Genomic DNA, 10,305 nt, shown 5'->3' on the forward strand with positions numbered 1-10,305 from the left:
GACTTCCTAATAAAGTGCTTTTGGTCACTACATCACATCACACTATTCTATAGCCTTAAGATTAGGAAGAAAACAACAATAGAAATATCAAAATAAACCCAGCAACAAAGCAAAGAAACCTGACCAAACATATAGACAGCATGGCCACTTGCAATATTTCCTTATCTTTTATGTCTAAAATAGTACTACTTTGGAAAGGAAAACTAATCTCAAAGGCAACTAGAGCAGGAATATTCTCTTTTTCTAATAGTAAAGACAAAAAATTAAGATTAATCCTAAATTCTGGCCTGTCATGAACCACTCTTAAAAACATCAATATTTCATAAGGAGTTGGTCACATTTATTTCATATATTGGCTTTAGCTCACATTTTAACTTCTCAGTGTATGCTGCTAATTACAACAAATCTGAGAGGAAGAAAAGGCAGTAGGAAATAATCAACAAAATTATATACAGATATCTTAGCTATTTTGAAGGGGGAAAAGCAGCACCACGAACACCAAAGCTAAGAAGAAGCCCAGTCCCTAAAAGCATTTGTCTGCATGTGATAACCTGATAATCACTGAGTCCTCTGGATAAAAAAAAAACAAGAAGAAAATACTGAAATATCTCACAGACATCAACAGGGCATTCTGCCTGATCCCTTAAGGTGGCAAAAGGTGGAGGCCTCAGAAGAGGGAGTAGGTGTAAAGTTTCTCTTCTTTTTCTGGCTGTCTCCCCCCACTCCCCTCTTATCATCACAACAGAGACCTCCCCATACCCATCAGCTTAAGCTGAAAACCTTAAGAGAAGGTCAGAAGTTATCAGTGTGAGGAAAAACACCACAGGCACTCAGCATGATGCCTTCAACCTTGTCCTCATAAAAAAACCGAGGTTTGAACAAAACAATCACACAAAACCAAAGCAATCCTCTGCTGATTAGAGAACAGTGACGTCTCTATCTATTTTAACCCAATAAAAAAACTGTGGTGAGGATCCCATTGAAGCCAAACACAGCTGGGTCCACTCCAGGAGTACTCTGCCTTTTGCTGAGGGCCACCTGGAACCACCTGGGGCAACCTGCTCAAGGGCTCTGCCACAGCTGGGCTGCCTGCAGCCAACACAGCACAGGTATGTCACCCCAGCAGTGGGAACAAGCCTTGCCCAGGGCTCCCCACCTTGCTTCACAGCTCTGGCACTCAACTCTGGCCTGAGAACACCACAGCTACACCTGCACTCAGTCACTTTCCCAGCTGAGGCCACCCCACAGAGCTGGCTGCCTGCCCAGCCGCAGGTCACCGCGGTGCTGTCACCACTGGAGCTCAGCTGCCACCCCAGCCCTGCTGAGTGTCTCCCCGGCCCACAGTGGGACTGTGCCCCACTGGGGAGCCCAAGATGTCAGTTCTGCACACCCCGTGGGACACCTTGTCACCTTTCAAGGTCTCCATTTGCCTGCAAGTTTCCCCATTTTCCCCAATGCAGCTTGGCTCTGCCAGAGTACCCAGAAAGGACTGGGTTTAGCCCTAATCACTTGAGGACTGATTTTTCTGCCTGATCAAGCTGGTTATTGCCTTTTCAGGTCTGGATACCTGTTTGCTGCCTGAACACATGAGATTTGGTGCCAGCAGACCAGAGGCAGCTCAGCAGCTCATGCTGTTTACTGTTTTGCATCATTATGACTGACTGAAAAACTAAGTAACTGCAGATTGAGATCACTGAGGCAGCAAACTCCTTGTGCAGACTGAAAAAATCTGGTTTACATCAAAATTCCTAGACACAATTTCCAAACTCTGGCACCCAAATCTGGGATCCCAAAGCATCTTAAGGCAAACATGGTCTTTATCCTCCAACTTAACCAGTTTAATACTGGGATCCTATTGCAAGCAACACCAGGGGGTTTGCACTGTTTTTTCTGTTGTCTCAGATTCTAATTTCCATCTTAATTATCAGAGGAACTTCCTATAACAGAGTGATTTAAGCAGATGGTTACAGCCATATTCTAGTACTCTGTACCTTGAATACACTGTGAACAACAGAGCCAGCAGTCAAGTGTTCTTATAGTTACCTGCCAAGTGCAGTCATTTTTAAATAATCTCCCTTGCTCAAAGTGGTACTGATTTTGCTGAATTTCCCTAGGAAGAAAGGATGAGAGATCATTTAATTAAAGCACAGTTTTGGGTGTCAGGGCTCAGCACCAGCCTCTGTGATCAACCTCCTCTAAAGCCATGAGCACATTTCACAACAGCTCTGGGGTTACCTAGATGAGGGCAACTGCTATTTTCTCCCTATTAAGTGCTAGACCCAAAGCATGGCACCTAATTTGCTTATAAACACCCAACTATTAATAAAATTCAACCCAAAATCTCAAAACAATCCATTGCCACACGTGCACTCAAGAGACAGTACTCAGAAGATTAATGTTTCAAAACCATGCTCTCAGGAGTGGAGGAGTGCTGGCATGAAGGTTGCCCATGCAACCACATTTGAGCCCTCTGGTGTGTTCACTTAAGGATACAGTCTTTAATTACTGAACTGCTTTTGCTGCCAACACTTCATTCAGCATTCCATTTGATAGGCTCACCCAAGGCACAGCAACTTGGTTTTACCTGCTCCAGTCAGAACACGGCCATATGCATTATTTACTGAAAACCTTTCAGTTCCAGCTCAGAGTACAAAAATTCTTAGTTTTGCAGGCATATTTCCTGCAGCATTTAGTACTAAGCACTCATTTCTGAAGCAAGGTTATTTATTTTCAGTGTCACTCTTTTGATGAGAGAAGGGTATATGTCCTCTACTACGCAGGTAAGAAGTGAGATTGTGCTGACACAGTAAGGCCAAAAAGCCTCCATTAATTTGAGGTACCAAACTTGAAGTGTTTCTGGTGAAATTATTTTCAGAGCATTCTGTATTTCATAGAACTTTGTATCCCCAAAGTGAACCACAATCTCTACAGGCCTTTGCCACAGCGGACAACATTCAGCACCTCTGCAAAAAAGAAAACTCCCCAAAACTACAAAAACACAAAAACCCAAACAAACAATCCCACAGTCAGAGAAACATTGTAAAAATTACAGTCAGAAAAACATTGTAAAAAAAAAAGCATCTTTAGTGATTTGTGCAGCTTCACAAAAGGCAGTTTTCTTCTACAGCAAAGGAAAACATAAAATCCAATTCCAGCAATCAATAATCAATTTCTCTAAGAATAAAAACTTTTTTTCCCCCACCAGTATAAATCCCCTGCATTTCTGCATCAAAGAACAGTGGTTATACCACACAACACCCAGTAAATCATTCCCCTGAAACACTTATCTTGTGCAGTGAAACCCACATGTATGTACACAAGTAGTGCTCAGTAACTCATGAACCTCTGAAATGTTCTCTCCCTTTCAGTACCTCCTCAGTCATGGAAGGTGAAAGCTTAGGAGATTAAAGAGAACAAAAACCACCCAAGTCATCACCATTAAGCATTTTACTGCCAAGTAGTACATCCCTCAGAAACCTCACTGATGATTCAAAGCTTGACATTCTCTTGATCCCATCAGTTCAGAACAGTATTGCAGTATTTCCACAATATATTTCACTATAGATAATAGTTATGATTCCATGTAAGTCCAAAAGTCAATCAAGTGTAACCACTCCAGTGAAACCTGTCAGCCTTCCCAATAAACATGGCTTTCAAATAAATAGAGACAATCAATCACCATTCACATATTCAATCCATTTCCAGTACAGAAACTGTAAATCGAGGAACTAGATATAACATGGGTAGATATTAAGCAGAAAATATTTCAAGTTCCTTTAAGTAGTGGCTCTCACAGAAAAGTGAGCCATTATCTACAGTATTAATGCCCAGGGGTAGCAATATGGACTTTCAGAAGATAATTCAGAAGTGATTAAAAAGTTGTGGTTTTGAAAGACAAAACAGCATATCTGCATGGAGAATGTACCTAATATCTGTAACAACGGCTTTGGCAACAAAACTTTAAAATATGGAACAGCACGAACACAAGACCCTAAATCTCAAATATCTTGCAAAATATTATGGCAGCATTGTACTTATTTATGCTTGTTACTCTAAGAGTTCTCCTAATAGAAATGTATCAAAAGAGCAAGGAAATACAGTTCCATGTCTTTTTGCGTGTTCAAGATAGTATGCAAATGTAGCAGCTCATTACCACAGCTTTCTTCCTATCAAGAGAGACCAGCAAAACTTCTTGAGAAAACAGGAAAGCATACTTAAGTGAGATTAATTTGACACTTTCCTCCACTGCAGTTTTAAGAACAATTTATAATCCCACACATTAAGCATTTATTTTAAAATGCAGATGTAAGACTTAACAGAGAATACCAAAAAACACAAACAGTCATTTGAGTTCAAAAAGCCCAACAGTTTTACTGTTGTTCTTCACTGCATAACAGCTTCAGATTCTCAAAATTAATTCTACACACTTCATTTTGCATTTCTTGACTGCTTAAAACTCTTATGGATATAAACAGGAAACTAAAAAAGCAAAGGCAGCAAAATATTTTAGAACAGGTTCTGATAATAGTTTGCTTTATCATCAGTCCACAACACAATATCCAAAACTCTGAACAATAACTCAGTGATAAACAAGAGTGTGTACACATACACAGCTGCACACCAACCCTATGCAGGCTATCATGAGAGCAAGAAAAAGTAAGAAAATAAATCACATGGACATCTAATAGCACACACAAAGTTCAAAGATTACTTCCAGACGGGGAATTAATGCCTTCTGAAAAGATACTGGCTTTTCCTTTGCATATGTAATCAGAGTCATTCTATTGTACTTACCAATATTTTGTTATCCACTTTGTCTCCCTTGGTTTCCAGCTTTACTTTCTTCTTGACAGAAATTTTGATTTTCCTCCCAATAACATCCCTGACACTTTCTGAAACAAAAGAAAATATCTTCATTAAATACCTTCAGTGTCAACACAAGAAGGAAACAGATGCCACTGTTGCATTTTCAGAAAAACTCAGAGCTATGGTGTCCAACTGCTTGCACTCATGGAAGTCTCATGCACATGCACCAGTACGAAACACAACCTAACACAAGCACAGTTTTCTAAGTATGCCATCTACACAATTATTTGTGTCTACTATGATAGCATTATTGATGTCATATGCCTGGATTCTAAACACAATTTGATTTTTTTTTCCAGCACTACTTACATATCAAAAGCATTCCCAAGACAAGCCACAGCACTGCTTAGCTCCATTCTGGGAAAATAAAACAAATTCCTCACTGCTATTATTTGTACCTGAAAAGCTTACTAAAGCAAATTAACTCCTTGCATTGCACAAATTTCAATCTCTTGTTAATATCAAGGAGGCTAAATGGGTCAGGCAATGGAGGAGCAACTGTTCACACATTTTGCACTCTGTGTATTGAAGTAGCGAAGCAAACCAAGCAGACTTCCAGATAGTAACACCTGGCAGCTATGCAGAGGATGCTGTGGAGGCAACATTGGTCTTGGTCCAAATCCCAGCAACAACATAGCCACTGCATGGTGCCAGCACCAAAGTTACATCAGTTGCCATAATGTTTTAATATGTACATGCACACACATGTATTCACAGTCTCCGTCAATTATGACAGGAACCAGCTTTTCCCCTGAACATTTGCACCCTGGCCTGAAGGGAACACACACACAGGGAACTGTGTCTAGAAAGCTTATACAACTACTGACACTGATGTAATTGAGAGATAAACAGAGGAGTTCATCTAGAAGAGCCAATTTGGCACCTTCCGTAAGTTTCACTCCCCAGCCCCCACTGAAAGGGAATGTGAAAGAAATCTTTTAAACACATTAACCTATTTCCAGCCCAACAACAGGCATCTGTAAAAGGAAAGTCTCCACCCTTTCCAGACACATACACTTTGCCCTCGGGCACGCTTAATTTTAAAAGCAAAAATGAAAGATAATAGGCTATTCCTAAGGCTTTTAATTATAGTGCTCTGTATAGCGCTTTTCTGCACAATTTTCATCCGGTAGTCAGAAGACGTTAGCACAAACAACACACCATTTATTAAGCCTAGATGTTTAACCCAGGCCACTGTGTTCTGCCTGGAGGGCAGAAGGGTGTGCAAGTCAGAAACGTGGCTGGTCAGAGAGACTCTTCACCCGAAAGAGTTCTTTCTGCAGAATCGGCATGTTTTCCCCAGGAATTTTAATTTTCCTATCAGGACACAAAAGCTCCTCGGGAGCAGCGGCTTGCCCAGCGAGCAGCCTGTCCCAAGCCGCGGCAGCCCCGGTGGCTCCCGGAGCAACCGCTTGGTCCGGAGCCAGGCTGCGAGGTCCCGGAGCAGCCAGGTAAGCGGAACCCGGGGGAAAGTCCAGCCCGATGTGATCTGCTCTCCCAAGGCTTCCTCTCCCATGGGTAATGCCCAATTCCGGCCTTTCTACCCCTGCTGTGGAACCCAGAAGCAAGCTGACCATAGAGTCTTTTTCATCAAGTCCTGTCTCCTTGCAGAAGGTCTTGCTGCTGTCTCAGCTACTTTACCTCCACATGCAGCTTGTGCTTTTTGGCTTGTCCTCTCCCACAAACAGCTCCAAGTGCCTACATCTAGCAGGGGACTTCCTCCTGACACACCTGCATGAAGAGATGCGCCTCTCTTTGCTGTCCCACGGGTCCCACACAGCAGAAATGGGAATGACTGGAAGCCCTCAGCTCCAGCATTCTTACTCCAAAAAGCCATAGGGAGAGAAGGGGCCTGGGAGCCCAGACTGCACAAACCATCATCAGGATGTCAGTTCCTCACAAGGCTCTCTCTGCCTGAAAGGGCTAAAAACACTACTTCAAAGAGCTAAGGTAGAGATTTCATAGATACTCTCCATAGGACTGAAGATAATTCCCTCCACATTGGGTGGCAAGTGGACTCACAAAGTAAATTTTCAGACTGAGAGATGGAAACATAACATTAAGGTTCACTTTTCTAATGCTGGAGGCTTCAGACATCCACACCTGGGAGGAGTGGATCCAGGTAAGCCAATAGTAAGAGAGGGTTTCTTTGAAGACTGTGACCTACGAGACCTGACAAAGGTCACACGGGAAGTGAGTAACAGAACAAAAACTGCAGCTCAAACACTCCTACCCCCAGTTTAATCTCCACACTCCTATCACTCCATCTTAAAGCATATCCTTTCATCCTGCTCTCAAAATATGGTTATTACAAAGAGCCTATTTAGAGGTTAAATTTTAACATGCAGACACCAAAATATTGCTAGAAATTAAACCAAGTTACACGAACAGATCCCCATACCTCAGAATAGCCCTTGTCAAATCAAACTGAGTGGGTGCAAGGCACCAGGGCTGGAAGGGTAATTCTTAAGATTGCTCAAAGTTCCCAGAGGAGGGGATGTGTGAAGATGCTCACCTTATTCTTCCCTGTAGTATGCAGTGCACACCTCACCTACAACACTAGAGTGCAGACCCATGGTGAGTAAGAAATACTGTATTAGCACCACAAACATGCCTGGCCACTTTAAAATAGGAAAACTGCATGGTTTTAACCATAGCTACTCCTAGAATTCTTCCCAACTCATCATTTCTTAGCAGCAAGCTATAGACTACAGTCTCTCTGTACGACACATTGTTCAGAGACCAAAAGGACTGCAAAATAGAGCTATTTTGACTCCACAGAAAAAATATCTGCAGCAGCTGCAAATGTCCACCCAGACTTTACCAATATTTGATAAATGCTAAAACCACTTGCTGAGGAAACTGAAGGAAATGCAACAATGTAAATTACCTAAGTAAGGTTTGAAGGATTATATTCAATGCCACATATACCTTGCTGCTTGACAAATTTCTGTTTCCATCTGTCCTTAAGACAACACTTTAAAGCATTACAATGCTGGTGAGATCTTTAGATAGCTCTTTGACAGGCAAAACCAAAGGAAATTCGGCCTGAACAAGAAGGTAGCTGAGGGCCTGGAGCATCAGACCTCTTATCCCCAAATGACACTGGTTACACACACGCCGCGTGTGTAACGATCCACTTATTGGAAGCTCCCCAAAAGAGGTGACAGCATTTTCAGGGTCCTCGCCATCACCTGTGACTGAGTTCCTAAGCGTAAACCATATAGGATGGAGGCTCGTGTGTACGGGGCCATAAAACTTTAATTACAAATACCCTCACCCCCTCCTGCATCCAAAGGAAAACGAGTCAAACTACGCAAAACCCGGGAGGATAAATAAAAAAGCACCGAGTGGAGCTGCAGCCCGTGCCGCCAGGCTGAGGCGCACCGAGGACGTGCCCCGGGCGGGCGCCGGTGCGGGGGGCCGGGGCAGCTTCCCAGCGCGTCCGCCAGCTCTCGCAGCCTGCCGGCACCCTGGACAGACCGCTCCGGAGGAGGGGGACACACACCGTGCCCCGCCGCGGCTCCCGAGGGCTCAGTCCCTGCCCGCGGCCGCCTCCCCGCTGCCCGCCGCAGCCCCCGCCCGCCCATTGCCCGCACGCAGCAACGCGGCCTCGCCGCCCCTCAGAGTCCCTCCAGCTCTGCGCGGAGTCCCCCGGGCCCCCGGCCAGCTCCCGCGGCGCTTCCCCGGCTCCGGAGACCCATCCCCGGATTCCCTCTAGCCCAGTCTCCGGCAGCGCTGCATCCCGCGCACGGCGGCCTCCAAACTTGCCCCCGCAGCACCTTCGCCCGGGACCCCGCAGCCCCCATCCCCGCCGCCATGCCCCGTCCCTTACCGATCAACTCTTTGGGGACGTCGGAGCTCTCCTCGGCCATGGCGGCGGCGCTGCCCGGCGCCCGGGGGTGCCCGGCGGCGGGGCTGCTTCAGCGGCGCGCCGTCCCTGCGCCGGGCGAGGCGGGCATGCACCCAGCGGGCGGGGGAGGAGGAGGGCCGGCCGTGCGCCTCGCTGCGGAGCACGGGGTGTGTACGCGGCTGCGAGCGCGGGCGGAGGGAAGGGGCTTCTCCCGCCCCCGCGGAGCCCGCTCCCCCCGCGCTACATGCCGCCCCCGGCTGCCGGCGCGGCCAGGAGGGGCATTTCCCGGGAGGGATGGATGGTCCGCAGGCGGCCCTCAGGCGCGGCGCTGCGGGCTCACGGCGGCCCCCGCACCGGCTCCCCCGTTCCCGCCTGCGCGCCGCCCGGCTCCCCCGCCCGGCTCCCCCGCCCGGCACCGGCGGGAGGCGGCGGCTGCCCCCGCCCCGGGAGGGCTGGCGCCCGCGCCCCAGCCCGGCCCCCGAATCGCGCGGGAGCCGCCCGCTCGACCGCGCCGACCGAGCACCCGGCGACAGAGCGGGGAGGCGGTGGCGGCCGGGAGCATCGCCCTTAGGAAGCCATCGCGGCGAGGGAGGAGGAGGAGGGCAGCGGGCTCGGAGATTTAGCGCGGCGACGCCGGCCCCTCCTTCGGGCGATCTCGCCGATCGGCGCTGCGGCGGGGGCCATCTGCCGGCGGCCGCGGCGGCTAACACCGGCCTGGGCCGGCCCCCGCCGCCGAGGTACCACCTGAGGCGGCAGCAGCGCCGGACCTCCCCAACAGACCGTGCCTTCCTCAGTTGCACCCTCAGCCTTTACCCTGCGGGAATTCTCCTCTGGGTTCATTAAAATGGGTTTGTGTGACGAAGGGGGTGGTTGTCATCGTCAGAGCACTCCTGGCCTCCTGGGAAAGGGATTGCCCAATTCCTTTCCAGAAAAGCTGGGTCACTTCGAGACCTAGAAGAGGCTAACCTTTGGTCCAGAACTCATCTGCCTCTCCCTGGCTCCGTCACCTTATCTCCATGGGGACGGCGATTGCCTCGGCACCTGTTGTGAGATAACGCCATGGTTAGGGACGGCTTAGCAAACTCCTTGTGCAGGGAGCCTCGGTGTTGCTGTGCTACATTGAAGGGATACATGCCTCCTTTCTCAGGACCAAATTAAAATCCGCAAGTTGCAGCAATTTTGCTTGTTGCACTTTGCCATCGAGGGTTTTTGTCATGCGTTAACAGCCACATTATAGAAACACAGCACGCAAGCTGCCTAATTGCGCTCATAAATATAAGCACATAAGAAAGATGCTTATTGGCTGAGAGCAGAGGAAGAGGCTCGGCAGCCCTGGAAATCCTATGGCTTGCTTCTGGTAGTGATGCATGGTTTCAGTGAAAGGATCATTTTCACTGCAGCAGGACCATGACTGGTCACCCTCCATCCTAAAGGGGTGGATTACTGCATAAACCTCATATTTCAAGCATTCTACAAGTGTGTGGTGGATCTGGGAGATCAAAGTCATTTATGTCTAATTTAAAAATCTGCATTCAGTGAGAGCAACAATGCGAGTCCAATAAGAGTTACTGTAGCACAGTACAATA

General features: G+C 47.3%; 1 protein-coding gene across 2 annotated transcripts in view; it reads right to left on the reverse strand.

Annotated features, from left to right (window-relative positions):
• CARMIL1 (capping protein regulator and myosin 1 linker 1) overlaps positions 1-9,060 on the reverse strand; it is a 187,605-nt gene extending 178,545 nt beyond the window's left edge. Inside the window, exons 1-2 of one of the 2 annotated variants that reach the window (XM_059856927.1) lie at positions 8,702-9,060; positions 4,795-4,892 (exon numbers count right to left, since the gene is read on the reverse strand). In XM_059856927.1, the coding sequence (XP_059712910.1) occupies positions 4,795-4,892; positions 8,702-8,741 (138 nt within the window). In that variant the 5' untranslated portion in view covers positions 8,742-9,060. The remainder of the gene's footprint in view (positions 1-4,794; positions 4,893-8,701) is intronic. The other variant, XM_059856922.1, reaches the window with a different exon arrangement.
• Between the last annotated feature and the right edge of the window lie 1,245 nt (positions 9,061-10,305).

The sequence above is a fragment of the Haemorhous mexicanus genome, chromosome 1 (assembly GCF_027477595.1).
Source record: "Haemorhous mexicanus isolate bHaeMex1 chromosome 1, bHaeMex1.pri, whole genome shotgun sequence".
NCBI lineage: Eukaryota > Metazoa > Chordata > Aves > Passeriformes > Fringillidae > Haemorhous > Haemorhous mexicanus.